We start from the raw sequence: 16,270 nt of genomic DNA on the forward strand, positions 1-16,270 counted from the left end.
TTACTTTAAAGAAATTATTATTGTTGCCAATCATATTGAGATAACAAAATAAATAATAAAATTGATAATATATGCACAATAAAAAGATATTTTATATACATGGTTATAAATATATAAATTAATTTTACTTAACATTATGTTTAATTCAATTATTTATATTCTTACATCAATTTAAGAAAAGATTTACTAAATACATATAACTGCTTTTAAAACTCACAGAATTTTTAAAAATAAATTATATTAAATCTTTAACTAATTCGCTTCACAACTAATTATTTCTACAACATAACTAATAGTTATTATTTTAAAAGTTACAGTATTATCAAATTAGCCATTAGTATTACGCAAAAATTAGTTGAGATGCATTAGGGATGACAGTCCCACGAGCTTTGACCTAGACCTCCCACATGAGGCCCTGGACCCCAAGCCCCCTATTTAAAAAAAATTATAAATTAAAATTTAAAAAATAATGGAAAAAAAGAAAGCTTAAATCCCTAATTTACATATCAATAATGAATAAAAAAACTTAAAATCATAATACTAAACTCTCTTTTAAGTGTTAATTAATTAAGAGAGTGTATGAATTAAATAATTCAATACTAAAAAAATTAAATATCTAACTTTTATTTGCTTTATTTTGAAATATTTATTTTTTTTAATTTATGTTAATTATAATAACTTAATTATTATTAACTCATTTTAAATTTACAATAATTAAAAAAAAAGAAAGTAAAGGCCCAAGCCCAGCCCATGCTCAACCCTTGCACATCTATTCTAATAGGCTTAGGGCATGGGCTTGAGAAAGCTTAAGCTAAACTCTTTGATTTGCCAAACCTAATACAAAATAATGATTGAAATCTTAGCAGTTGAGCCACAACTTAAACTCCATCAACTATTATCTATGAATTAGATAATAGATTTTATAATTGATAAAATTAGTATCATATCATCTAATAAATAAATCTTATATTAGTTGAAATTCAACAATTGAGATCTTCAGTACCATTCAACTCGAAAATTTAGTTAATATTACGCAGTGTACTCTGGTATATAATTGAGGAGTTCGGCATGGTTATGGCTACTTAGCTAATAGCTAGGGACTTAGTTGATAAAAATGATAAAAGTGTAGGTCCTAATTACAAAAACAGAAATATTTAGTGACGTATCGTGGAGTTAGATGTTATTGTTCGTTACTTTTGCCGGTTCCGGATTTGTCTAGAGAAACAGAGAAAGCTCTTTCAATTGAAGAATTATAAAACCACTTGGTTTGTGAGAATTGAGAACCAGTAAGAAAACTCAGAGCGAAAAGTGAAAAAGAGAAGGAAAGATTATGAACAGTAATTACAATTACAACAACGCACCGGCGAAGATGAAGATGATGAAGAGGAAAGAGTTTGATGTTGATGATGTCAGCGATGAGTTGCATGATTTCTCTCTTACTTCTCCAGCTCGAAAGTTTCGCCGACTGGTAAGTATTGTATATTCCTATAAATGTCTTCAATTGAGCTTTCCATATTTGTATTTGTTCTCAGAGATGTGAAATTTACTCAAGTGGGTTTTGTTTATATTCTTGAATTAATTAATGTATATAGAATGCACAATTGCCGCCCATTATGGAAGAGGAAAGGGAGCAAGCAATTTTACCTGTACCTGTAGCTGTTGAATCGTCAGATTCAGATGCTGACAAGGCTAAGGCTATTGTCCTCTATAAGCCTCCGTTCCAAACACAGTCTTCCCCCAATCTCTCTGTGTCCTTGGACTTAGTTTCTGGCTTTAAAAGTGAGTGAGCTATCTCTATCTCTTATCTCTATCTCTATATCTCTCTTTATGTCTATCTTTATGCATGCTTTACTTTTACATTTCACATGTCAAATGCTCAATTGCATAAGATTGATTTATCCACCGCTATACTTGCTGAACTCAGTTTGTTGATTATTCTATAACCAAGTTCATATAACTGTCTTGAAATTGTTTAAGTTTAGTGTAATGATAGCGTCACGACCGCTTTGTACAAATAAGTGTGTGAAAATTGATGTGGCATGCGGACATTGGTTGTATAAAACTATTATGGGCTCACATAAGGAGAAAATTAACTGTTATTATTTTTCAGTCAATTTCTTTATGTTACATGAGATTGTACACACTAGTTTTTACAAAATTATTTGTGGCTCTATTATTATTGTTAGGCTTATACTATTATTAGGAGCATTAGCATCATAGCTCTGGTTTTGGGTGTAAGTGATGAATCATGGTGTAAGTGATAAATCATGGTGAGTGTGAAGAGCTTTGGTTTTGTTTGACTGTAAGAGTTGGGGAGGGGCTGATGATGTTGTAGAAGCTGCTTGTTTCGTATTCATATATCTTTAGGATGGCTGTTGTAGAGCTTCCAGAGTTTAGTAATAGTGAAGCCATAACCAATCATTTGAGTGCATGGCTTTATCAGCTTGAACCCACTTTTTTTCTGGTCCATACAGCCTTTTGATCCTCTTTAACTTACCTCCCCTTGAATTCCCCTTTTTGGTGGTTAAGAAGAGTTCCCTTTCTATGTCAATTTTGATGTGTGATGCTACAGAATGCTATAGGATAGGCCTTGTTTTACCCTTTTATGTGTTTCACATGAGATTGATTGTTCTTCTTTGGTGGTTGTATTTCTCCTAATTCTGTTTGCATGCTCTACAGATCAATTTCTCCGGACGAGCCAATCTGGGAATGTGAAGTTGGATGAGGATGAAGAATTGCCAGAGAAGAATGATGCATTGAAAAACAGCAGTCTAGCTGTTGTTCCCTGGGTTCCTTCTCAGTTCCAGCTTCTTCCTACCTCAGGAATGGACACTCCGCAGACACAGGCTACAGAGTTGATGGAGGCTGATGATATGGGAGAAGCAACAATGGATATTGAAGAAAACAATAACCCTAGCATCGGGCAAGGTAATGCATATGAATTTGGTGGAATGAGGGAAAATGATGGGTTAAATCAATGGCAGCAACAGCACTGCATGATACCCCAGCTTCCGCAAACCACATCCACTCCCATAACATGGTTCCAGTAAGCTGTCCTAGTTGGTTCCACTTTGTAATATTGTTATGCTGTGGAGTGTGTAGGAGGATTGGACTGTTAATCCATCGAATGAAAATGGCAATTAGGAATATGGTGTTTAATTGGCGCTTTTGGAGGGGAAGTTACTTGTACAAAGTAATTCTATAAGTGTAGTAGAAGAAGTTTTTGTTATGTGTACCCAAGAAGGAAATGTATCGGTGCGGATGTCAAGCAATGAAGGAATTATTTTTTGCCCATTGGCTTGTGTTCTCTGTTAATTTTTTCATGTTTGTTGCTGAAAAGCTTATTGATTTGATATTATCTGTGTTCAACATACTTGTTGCTTGTTGTGCTAGGTATTTAGCAGCAAATGTTTTTGGCACAACTATATATAATTTGACTTTATGATTTTGTCAATTTAACTGTGTCAAATGCTTAGAGATTTGTGCATTGTTCTGGTAGCCGTTCGACATGAAATGTTCTATAACTTGAGTCTGTTACTTGTAATCGACCCTGTCAAGCCCTTAGAAATTTACAGCAACTTTGAATAAACAGAGTCCATGCGGTAGCTCTGGATCCAAGTACTCGAATGAAATAGTTTATCATCTATAAAAGCTCTGATCTTTGGGTACCCGCATAGTTTTTTTTTTTTTTTTTTTTTTTTTTTTTTTTTTTTAACTTGGTTGAGAAATGCTTGGTTAAGTGATAAATGCTTGCTTGAGAAATGCTTAATTAAGTAATAAATGCTCGACTGAGAAAGGCATTATTCATCTGTACAAGAATTTGTCAACCATATTACACTGATTCTTAATAAATTTGTTTGACGTAGGTCTTGTCGAGAGTTGAGGTATTTTTAAGCTACAATTGTTGCAGAAAAAAATTATAATTATCAAATAAAAGTTAATATTATATAGTAAATATAATTTTTAAATAATAATTTTAATAAGATTAGAAAATATATAATATATTTTTCATAATACAAATGTAAAATTAATTCAACTTAACTTTTAAGTTACAATAATTAGTGTTTATCAAATATTTTAGTATTGTAGCTTGACTTATAGAGTCTATAATCATTTCTGGCTCGGATTTCATCGTGGGATCACTCGATCGAATTAGGTTAAGAGGCAGCACTAGGGACTTTTTTGCTATAACTTTTTGAATAGTGCTTGTTTAAGTGGACTTTTTATGAGTGCAACATTCACCAAAAAAAAAAAAAAATTACAATTGTTTGGTTGTCAATAAATTTTTTTATTAAAAATTATAAAATTATGTTAATAAACAGGTTATTAAAGTTATATTATGAAAGAAATGAAATAGGATCATGAAATAAATAAATGATATTTTAGATATTTTGACATTTTAAAAATTTCATGTTGGATTCTAATTGATTGTTGGATTTTTAATCCAATGTTAGGCTTATATGTAAATAATTATGCGTTGGGAACTGTCATATAAGGTTAAACCTAATTAAAAATGATCTATTAAGGTTTTTGATAATTTGGACTTAAATGCATCTAATAAGGTATGAGCTTTTAATGTGTAGAGGCTTAAGAGTAATTTTTATTTCTATGATGGGTTAAAATAGAAATATCTAATAATAATAAGAAAAATTATCTATATAAGTGGCTATGGTCTTTAAGTCATACGTAACAATTTATTTCTTTTAACATCCCATCATTAGAGAGTGCAATGAGAAGGCTAAAGAATTATCTAGGATAACGTGTTAATCTGGAAGGCAAATCACACAACTCCATAGAGCAATTAAGTATTATGGAATCAGGTATACTTTCGTATATTCAATTATTAATTCTTGGTGATACAACATGAATGTTTCTAAATTATAAGTGATGATTTTCACCAAAGGATTTATCATTCTAACAAGTGGTATCAGAGCCTCTTCATGTTGAATCATTAAGAATCAAATTTATTTTCAATTAATGATTAAAGTTTTGCTTTCTTTTAAGGATTAATAAAAAATAAAATACGCATCTGGTATAAGTTTGTGGCTGATGGCAATGGCAGTCGCTAGTGATGGAGTTGCTGGCCGGGCAAGGCGCGGCCCGTGCACGCGAGCTGTAGCCTGCTTGAGGGAAAAGCAATAACTATGGCCACTGCATGAAGAACTAAAAAGAAGAGCGAGATCAGATTTTCAGGTCATTGGGCTACGCCACCTAGGCGGCGGCCAGTGAAAAGCCAAAATCTTGATTGATTATTGTGTTTAAATTCTTTAGACCAAGTTTCTGATTGTAGGTATTTTTCTTGTTTTGCTTTGTTTAATTACTATGATTTTGAGAAATGTAATAATTTTTTTCATTTATAGTTAGCTTAATGAGTTTGTCCAGATAATAAACTTCTCTTCAATGCATTAGCTCCCAATTAAGTTAACTAAAACTATTCAACATTGCATTATCTTGCTTCTTAAGAACATCAATTGTCCTTTTATGGACTTAAGTGATGAATGCAAAACCTATGCACATGAAACAACGTCATTTTCATACTCTTTTGTCAGCTCTTGGTCATGAGGCAGAACATGTAAGATAAACATATTAAACAACCCAAAACGACAAAATGCAGAGTCGTTTTACTTTTAAGCTTAAGTAGCTCTTGGTCATGAGGCAGAACATGTAAGATAAACATATTAAACAACCCAAAACGACAAAATGCAGAGTCGTTTTACTTTTAAGCTTAAGTAACACACATGATGAAGCATGTGAGCAGGGAATCAAAGCTGCTATAAGCTGTTATCCACGCGTCAAAATCTAATGCATTTTGGGTTTGTGATCAGTTGTTATATAAGCTGATCAACAGGGCTGGTTTGATCATCATCTTAGAGGATTCTATAAAGGATTTGAAGAGAGAGAAAGTATTTTCATGTTCTTTATAATCCTCTCTAAAAAAGCTCTGTAATTTTGACTTGAATCATCAATAAATATCATTCTAGTGTAGGGTGGCAAAAATCCTCACGGGGACGGGGACCCTTGAGGGATTTTCCCTATTCGAAGAGGGTATAAGGATAATTTTATACCCAATTTCTTATTCAGGGAAGGGACGGGGACGATTTTTGACCCAAATTTTTATTCGGGGAAGTGACGGGGATGAGATGGAATCCCCATCCCCTACCCATTTCCCCATTTCCTCATATTAATTTTTTATTTTGATTTTATTTTTTAGAATTATTAATAAATGAATAATAAAATTTAAATTATAAAATGTTAAATATTAGTATCAATAACAAATATCAAAATATTTATACGCATCTACTATAAAAATTTCAAGCCTGGTTAACTAGTTGTAGTCCTAAATTATTATTTGATCGTACCTTATTTCAAAGGTCTTGACTCAAAACTATTTTAGATTATGAGTCATATTGCTTATATTATTTTTATTGTTTTAGATTTGAAACCTGATACTATCTCTCAATTTCCAACATTCTTCGAGGAAGAATATGATGAGTATGAGATACAAGAGTAAATGCTTTTATTAAAAATATTAATTTCAATATCTATACTCATTTTATTTATTTCATTATTGATATAAGAGTAATTTCTTTTTATTATAGGATTATAAAGGTTGAGGAAGATAATTATTCTAATTATTTGTATTTTGTAGTGTAATTTTTGTATTGAATTAATGTTAATCTAAGATATATTGTCAAACCTTACCTTTGTTTAAATTTTTATTTTAATATGATTAAATTAAGTTCAGAAATACAGTCTATACCTAAATAAAGTGCTCAACTTTATTTATCAACTGCAAACTAAATTTATTTAATCATAAGATAACTTGTATTTATGTCTTCTGTGAATCCACATGGTGATCACATAAATACATATAATATGATTAAATGGACTTTAATATAAATATTAATGCAATTAAGATATTTGAATAAAATACCTCATTTATTTTATTAATAAGAAAAATTGTTTATTACAATTAAATAAACGCGTATGCTTTTAAAGAGCATATTTTCCCAACACCCCGTCCCCTCCCCGAATAATCAGAGAGGATCCCCAAGGGGTCCCCGATCTCCGAATAACTGATACATTTTTTATGTAATAACTGTCAGATTTATTAAATCTCATAGGCGTTGATTTTACTGTAATCTTAATCTTGAGTTAATTATGATTTCATGATTGTAATTGTTATTTCATTTGAGTTACCAATGGGCACGACACATCCTTGTGGTCAAGATTACCCGGTATCTTGGTGGGAACAATTATGAGTATTGGAGTTATGGATTAACAATATAGAATTTGTACAACACATCTCTTGATAGGTTTTCGGTATTTGATCATAGAATTCTCTGGCCAGGGTGTGTCAACATATTTAGTATGTTGAAAATGATCATTAGAGAAAACCAGTAAGGATCAAGGAATAAGATGTTATTAAATTGATTGGACAGTTGAGATATTAATTTAATTAACGATGTGATACAAAGGATTACGCAGTAAAGAAATCAATGTGGCTTGGGACGAATTATTATTCGAGCATATAATTATGGAAGTCAATTCCAATCTTTTAGTGGAGTAGATTTGGAATTAAATAATTGGGCTAGTTTAATTACAGGCCTAATTATTGTAGCCACTATTGTATGTTTCCAAATAATCCCCGGGTTAGCTCATTTAATTGACTGCACCACTACTGGACTAATAAGTAAGATAACTAGCTATTTGGGTCAAAAGCCTAAATATATCATTTAGTGGGAGGCTCCATTTAATTAGCTTTTGTGTAAGGGGCCTTATGTTATTTTACAAGGTGGGTCCCCTATTGAAAAAGCAAATAACGTGGGTTTTTTTTTTGATTATTTGGAGCCTAGGGTTTTCACTAAAGGGTGATATAAAATGCTTATTTTCTCTAAAGAAAAGAGGGCAGCCACTTTATACAGATCGGAGAATAAGATTTTTCTCTCTATTGTTGAGAGAAAAATTTTTTCGTGCTAGTTGCTTTGGTAGTGATAAAGGCGCCCACACGTCAAGTGCAAATCGAACCTGAGTCATAACCTGGAAGATCATTGGTGATAGTTCGTGATCTAACAAGCGTAGTGATGACGGATCGTGATCTAACAGAAGTGGTGGTGGCGGATCGTGATCTAGGGGCCTAAATCACTTCAGCGGAAAAAGCCAACTCGGATTTTCAAGGTACGATTTCTAAAATACAAATTCTTATATATTATATGAGAGCGATCTTCAAAAGGTTTTATAAAAAAAATTAAAAACCTAATTTTTCTCCAACACGGGGATCCCCTCAAGCAATTCTGATGGGGACGGGGAGGGGACAGGGATATATGAAGAGCATCGGGGATGGGTACGGGGATGTCGGTCCCCTCCCCTCCCCTCCCCATTGCCATCCCTATTCTAGTGGCTTCTCTTGTGGATGTAGATTGTGGCTTCTTGCACCATGTAAATTTATTTTCTTTGTTTGGTGATTTCTTGCTTCTTAGTACAGTTTATCTCTTATGATCTCAATCTTCATTACTTTTCTCACTCAGGGTTGTTAATCATTGATTCATTAGATTGGTTTAAGTGATATTAGCATCTTGTTTTGATCTTAATCTAGATCTTGGACAGTGGTTGAATTACTTAGAGATCTTAAAGGCATTCAATTCACTTCAATTGGTATCAAAGCAAGGTTTATAGATTAAGATCCAAGTATGGCTACAACAAAAATTGATCTTGAAAAGCTTAATGGAAAAAATGACTTTAATATGCGGAAGGTGAAAATAGAGGCATTGCTAGTTACTGAAGGCCTTAGGGATGCTATTCAATCAGTGACCAAGAAAGAAAGTAAAGAAGTTTCTTCATCATAGGCTCTTGCACAGGCTGTTGAGATTGATAGGAAGGCTAGAAACACAATTATCTTGAGCATTGTAGATTCAGTGATAAAGGAAGTTGCAAAAGAACCCATTGTTGTTGACTTATTGGCCAAATTAGATAGTATACACATGAAGAAGTCTCTTGTATAAAAAATAGGATGTTTACTTTGAGGATGTTATAAGGCTTATCCTTGATGATCATTTTGATGAGTTTAACAAAGTGTGTATTTTTGAAATCATTAATGCATCCTTAAGTGATGAGAATAAAGCTCTATTGTTAATATGCTCCCTACCCAAGTCATATGAGCACTTTAGAAATCATTAATCCAGTTTATCCTTAAGTAATGAGGATAAAGCTCTACTATTAATAAGCCCCCTGCCCAAGTCATATGAGCACTTCGGAGACCATTAATGCAACCTTAAGTGATGAGGATAAAGCTTTACTGTCAATAAGCTCCCTGCCCAAGTCAAATGAACACTTTGTTGATACCTTGATGTATGGAAGGCAGACATTGTCTCTAGATGAAGTCAAGTCATCTGTTAACACTGGGGAACTACAAAGGAAACAAGAAAATCTAGGAAATAGCTCTAGTAAAGGCTTAACAGTAAAAGTAAGATCTGAATGGAAGAAAAAAAAGGAAGGAAATAACAAAGAGAAACCTAAGAACTTGAAGTGCTTTTTATGTAAAAAAAAAAAAGGTGCTTTAAGAAAGATTGTCCAAAAAGGAAACTCAAGAAAAAAGGGTAAAATACAGATGCAGCTGTAGTGAAGAAGAAGGTTATGAGTATGCTGGAGTGCGTATTGCAACAGACAGTAAAGAAAAAGGTAAATGGGTTTTAGAATCAGGCTGTACCTTTCACATTTGTCCATTCAAGTGTTACTTTACTGATTTTCATGACTTTAATGGTGGTAGAGTAATAAAGCAAAATAATTTTGTGTATAAGATCATAGGAATTGGCAATATTAACCTCAAACTATATGATGGTACCATTAGAAAGTTAAAACATGCTAGATATGTGCTTAACCTGAAAATGAATTTAATTTCCTTAGGTATGCTTGATCAAATGGGATGTAATGTTAGGATAGAATCTGGTGTGATGAAAATTGTCAAGGGCACAGTGGTCATTATGAAGGGTAATAGAAAGAATGGTATGTTTATCTTATATGAAGAGGTAGTTAATGGTGAAGTTGGCATAACTTCAAATGTTGTCATTGACAAAACAAAATTATGGCATCTAAGGTTAGGACACATAAGTAAAGGGGTATTAAGGAACTAGAAAAGCAAAGTGTATTTGGAAGTGATAAGATCGGAAACTTGGAGTTTTGTGAGGATTGTGTTCTAAGCAAATCAACTAGGGCTAGTTTTAACATATCAGTTCATAAGTCAAAGGACAAATTGAATTCTATTCATTCTAATTTGTAGGGGCCTGCATAGTAAGTATTTTTAAGAGGTAATAGCTACTTCTTATTAATCATTGATGACTTTTCAAGGAAGGTATGTGTTTATATCTTGAAAAGAAAAGAACAAGTGTTTGATAAGTTTAGAGAATGGAAGAGTTTGGTTGAGAATCAGACTAAAAAGAGAGTTAAGAAACTAAGAGCAAATAATAGAAAGTTTGACAACTATTGTGTAGAATAGGGAATTCTAAGACACAAACAGTGAGGTTGATACCTTAATAGAATGAGTTGACTGAAAGGATGAACAGAACTCTTATGGATAAAGTAAGGTGCATGCTTGCTCAATCAAAACTTCCCAAGACCTTATGTGTAGAAACACTTTTACAGCCCGCTTTTTGGTTAACCTAAGTCCATCTATAACTATTGATTTCAAGACACCTCATGAGATGTGGATAGGTCAACTAGCAAACTATGGAGTTTTGAAGGCCTTTGGCTGTTCCATTTATGCTCATATAAGCCAATGAAAGCTAACTCAAAGAGCTATAAAGGGCATTTTTATAGGATGTCCAGAAGGGGATAAGGGTTACAAAATCTAATTTATAGATTTTAGTCCTCCAAAATGCATAATTAACATAGATTAGATATTCAATGAAGAAGAATTGCTAAGTAAGAAATCTGTTTAGGGGACACCTGAGGATGATTCTAAAGGCCCAGATAAGCATCATCTTAAGGTGGAGTTATTCAATTATGATGATACACATGAAGCTGGAGATTTAAGTAATATCATTGACAAGTCAGAAGATCATGAAACTTCTTAACAAGAATAAGAATCATAGTTACATAATTAAGGTTGTCAGCTGACTAGAGATAGATCTTACAGGCAAATCAAACCATCAAGAAGATATAGATATGTAGATCTTATTGCCTATGCTTGGTAACTGTACATGAAATTGACGATAAAGAGCCAAAAACGTTCCAAAAAGTAATCCAAAGTAAGTTTAAATCAGAATGGAAGAAAGCTATAAATGAAGAAATGTCATCTTAGCACAATAATGATACTTGGAAACTTGTTGAAATAACTGCAAACAGAACAATTATGGGTTGTAAGTCGATTTTCAAAATGAAAGAGGGCTTGATAGGCTCAGAACCAAGGAGATTTAAAGCAAACCTTGTGGAAAAGGGCTAAACACAGAAAGAGGGGTTGATTTTAAGGAAGTGTTCTCTTTTGTAGTCAGGCATGCGTCAATAAGAGTGCTTTTGTCACCAATAGCAATTCAAGGCATGGAGCTTGATCGACTTGATGTCAAGACTGCATTTTTACATGGAAGACTCTAAGAAGAGACATTCATGATTCAACCTGAAGGGTATGAAGATCCTAACAAGCCTCGACATGTTTGCTTGCTGAAAAAATCTCTTTATGGACTAAAACAGTCCCTAAGGCAGTGGTACCTCAGATTTGAAGAATTCATGATTACACATGGATTTATGAGATACAACTATGATTGTTGTGTGTATTACAAGTTGTTAAGGGATAATCTTTACATATATCTCTTTCTATATGTAGATGACATGTTAATAGCCTGTAAAGAAAGAAATGATATTGAGGAATTAAAGCTAATTTTGAACTCAAAGTTTGATATGAAGAACTTGGAAGGAAGATTTTGGGTGTAGAAAGTGAGAGAAACAGAACCAAAGGTCTCATGTCTCTATCACAAAAGAAATATCTAACTGGGGTACTTGATATGTATAAGATGTTGAACTCCAAACCTACACAGACTCTCCTAGCAACTCATTTCAGGCTGAGTAAATTACAATGCCTAAAAACAGATGATGAAAAGTATGAGATGGAGAATGTGCTTTATGCAAATGTAGTAGAATGCCTTATGTATGCAATGGTGTTAACAATGCCATATATATCACATGCAGTAAGTGTTGTGAGTAGATATATGGCCTCTTCAGGTAGAGAATACTCGAAAGCAGTACAATAGATTTTGAGGTATCTAAGTGGCACATTGAGCTGTGGTTTGATTTATGGCAAAACTAAAAAAATATATGAAGGTTTACTGAATATATAGACTTAGATTATGCTGAAGACTTCGATAGAAGAAAATCTTTAACAAGGTATATGTTCGTGTTTAATGGGTGCCTCATTAATTGGAAAGCTACTTTACAACATATGGTTGCACTCTCAACTACAGATGCATAATACACATGAAATTTAGGGATTGATAGGTGAATTAGGTGTGAACAGAAGATTGTAATAGTCCATTGTGATACTCTAGTGCCTTTCATTTGTGTAAGTATCCTGCACATCATGAAAGGACTAAACACATAGGCATAAAATTTCATTTCATAAAAAATGAAGTGGCCAAAAACGTTGTTAAGATGTACAAGGTGCATATGGATGAGAACTCTGTAGATATGCTTACCAAAGTGGTTTCTACAGCTAAGTTCAAAGTTTGTTTGCACCTAATTGGCTTGAATAATTGTTAATTGCTTGAGGTTTGAAGAAGGAGAATAATTCAAGTGGAGAAATGTGGACTTAAGTGATGAATGTAACACTTATGCACATGAGACGACAAAGTTTTCGTACTCTATTTTTAGATCTTGGTCACAAGGAAGCACATGTGAGTTAGTTAAACACAATAAACAACCTAAAATGACACAATGCCAAGTTGTTTAGTCTTAAGCTTAAGTAACACACGTGATAAAGCATTTGAGGAGGGAATCAAAGTTGTTATAAGTCGTTATCCACGCGTCAAAATTTGGTGCATTCTAGGTTTGTTATCAACTGATATATTAGCTAAATCAACGAGGCTAGTTTGATCATCATCTGAGAGCATTCTAGAGAGGATTTAAAGAGAGAGAAAGTGTTATCTTGTTCTTTGTAATCTTCTGAAAAAGCTCTATAATTTTGACTTGAATCATCAATAAATCTCAATCTAATTGCTTCTCCCACGGATGTAGTTTGTGCATTCTTACACAATTGAATCACATAAATTTATTTTCTTTGTTGGTGATTTCTTGCTTTTTAGTTCGGTTTATCTCTTGTGATCTTAATCTTCACTACTTCTGCCAATGAGGGTTGCTAATCATTGATTCATAAGATTGGTTTAAGTAATATTAGAATCTTGTTTTGATCTTGATCTAGATCTTGGGCACTGGTTGAATTGCTTAGAGATCTTAAAGGCATTCAATTCACTACACCTTCGAAATTTCTTATTCCCAAATTTTGTATTCGGGCATACAAAGTAGAATGATTATTGTCTATTAAAAGCAATCATTTTTATTAGTAAAGAGTCATTTCATTAAAAGTAATTGAAGGACTATGAATAAGAATGGCAATGAGTAAGGTAGAGTGTGGATTTGCCAATAACATTGGCCGCCCCCCAAAAAAAAAATCAAATTACTAAACTCATACCATGCCCTATGCAGGTTTATTTATTTTTTCCAAAACCCCGCCCATTTGTGATTTGAGCAAGTACCAAACCCACATTGGTATCGATAGATTTTTTATGGGTTCTTAATCCTAAAAATATCAATTACATAATTCAAACTATAAATTTAAGAAATTAGCCTAATAAATACGCCTGACATACTCAATTTTAATTAACACAAAAGTTTCAACAATAAAAGAAATGCACAAAATGTATCAATCTAACACAGATTCTCCAATTTAAATATGAATACACTAATTCTCTAATTTAAGTACAAAAGACATAAGTCTATCACAATTAATTTTATTTTAAAAACCAAAGAACAAAGAACCACAATCCACAAACTAGCATCCAAGAGTAGCACCCATGATCCATCTCATTCAACACCATAGTTCAAGCTCCAAAAGCTAAGATCTTTATCTCAATATTCATCACTACCAGTAGCATAATCCATCTAACATGATTCCTATAATTACCTTATGTATTGCTTTTAGGTTTAGTGTTTGGTCTTACCCTCATCTTATATATTTTCTTAAATAAATATTAAAATTTAAATACAAAATAAATATTGATTAACAGATACGTGCACAAGCATTCGACATATCTTTCCCTTTGACACCCTCACCTATTACCTGCAGTAGGTTTTGGTTCATATTAGCAGACATGTTTTTACAGGTATGCAGGTTTATAGGCAAAATTGACATACCTAATTATGGATGAAAACCTTCTTAGTTAAATCAAAGGCTTACAAGTACCTTCCTTTGCTTGGCCAGCGCAAGAGCTTTTCCAGTTGCTTCCCAAGATTTTGTAGACCCTTGACATTGCCTTTCAAAAAGATTTACATACTAATAAATTGGCAGTAAAAAAGAATTACATCATAGAGAATTGCTATTTTCCTTTCTTCGTATTTGCCGATTCTAGATTTTTAACAAATTTTTTATTTTTTTTTCTCTCAACCTGTAGAATTCATGTAACCTAGCTCCTCACAATTTCAATTTAATATGACTCGATTCATTTCAGTTTCAACAGAGTCAATGCACATGTGAATTCAAATTCTTAACATGAACAAAATGGATGATTGTTGCTTTTTCATAACAATAATTATTGCCATTAGTGTTGTAATTTATTTCATTCGCCTGCTACATATCATCTCTTTGACCAAAAAACCTCACCACATCAAATCTCCGCAGCTGCTCTCCACTCACATTGTTTTAGGTTAAAGTATTGTTAGTCCAAATTATGAAAGACTTAAAACCCATGAAAAATATAGGCCCAATAAAATTATTTTGCATAAAATAACCCAGGTTTATTCTCTATAAGAACGGCCAAGGTACTTACAATTCTAACTAAAGTGTGTAAATGCAAGATACGACAGAAAGTCAAAAGCGTGACTCAGCAAAGAAAGACCTAGGTCTTAAATAATGACCTAGGAACTTAGAAAATATTTCTAAGTAAAATGCCAAAAGGACGAGTCTTCAACAAAGTGCCAAAGGCATGATTCAACAAAGAATGACCTATGTTTATTCTTTACAAGGAATAATTTAGGTCCATTCTTTACAAAGAACAATCTAGGCCCATCATTTACAAAGAACAATCTAGGTCCATTCTTTACAAAGAACGACCTAAGTCCGTTCCTTACAAAAAATGATATAGATCCATTCATCACAAAGAACGACCTAGGTCCATTCATCACAAAGAATGATCTAGACAGTGCAAAAATATTTCCAAGTAAGAGCACACGAGCTACTCGGAATGCGCCTACATGCAAATATACATTCTATGGAATGGGCCTACGGGCAAATATACATTTTACGAAATGAACATACGGGCAAATACATATTCTACGGAATGGGCAAATATATATTATACGGAATGCACCTACAGCCAAATACACAATCTACATAATGCGCCTACGAACAAATATATATTCTACAAAATGCGTCTAAAGGCAAATATATGCATTTTACGGAATGCGCCAGCGGGCTAATAAATATTACACAGAACGAGCTTACTGGCTTACAAACATTCTACGGAATGCACTTACGGGCAAAATTTTGCAAAATCAATCCTCTTTGTAAAGAACCAATCTAAGTGCTGAATTTAAGCTGAAGTCCATTAAAGGTTAATGGCCCAAAAACATGACAAATGTCCAAAAATTATTTTTCATGAGCAAGTATTGACACATATGAATATATGACTCCATGCATGGACTTTGGTTGATGCTTGTCACAAGAAAAGTGCCACATAACCTTTTCAATTTACTCTATGCTGCCTATATAAAGGACAAGACCCCCCATTTGAAGGTAAGAGAAAAAATAGCATAAAATGAGTAAAAAAAAAACTTTGCCCATCTTACTCTAGATTTTCTCTCTCTAAAAATTGAGTAAAAAGAATTGACTTGAACGTCGGAGGGTTATCATCGGCATGCTTGCACCCTTTGATAATTGTTTCGTTTTGCAGAACTATTAACCACAAGGAGACATGTGATTTGAGACACTCGCCTCAGGGAAAAAATAAGTCACAAAACTCGATTTGTTTGAAACACAAATCAATCACTGTACATTGAGCAAAAATTTTCATCA

The 16,270-nt window shown here is 33.0% G+C and overlaps 1 protein-coding gene across 1 annotated transcript; it reads left to right on the forward strand.

Annotated features, from left to right (window-relative positions):
• Positions 1-1,212: 1,212 nt before the first annotated feature.
• On the forward strand, positions 1,213-3,294 carry LOC18039727. The gene is made up of 3 exons (XM_006428453.2): positions 1,213-1,468; positions 1,593-1,779; positions 2,680-3,294. The coding sequence occupies exons 1-3, from the start codon at positions 1,331-1,333 to the stop codon at positions 3,048-3,050; spliced, it is 696 nt and encodes a 231-aa protein (XP_006428516.1). The 5' UTR covers positions 1,213-1,330; the 3' UTR covers positions 3,051-3,294.
• Positions 3,295-16,270: the final 12,976 nt, after the last annotated feature.

Source organism: Citrus clementina, unplaced genomic scaffold, assembly GCF_000493195.1.
Source record: "Citrus clementina cultivar Clemenules unplaced genomic scaffold, Citrus_clementina_v1.0 scaffold_6, whole genome shotgun sequence".
Classification (NCBI taxonomy): Eukaryota; Viridiplantae; Streptophyta; class Magnoliopsida; order Sapindales; family Rutaceae; genus Citrus; species Citrus x clementina.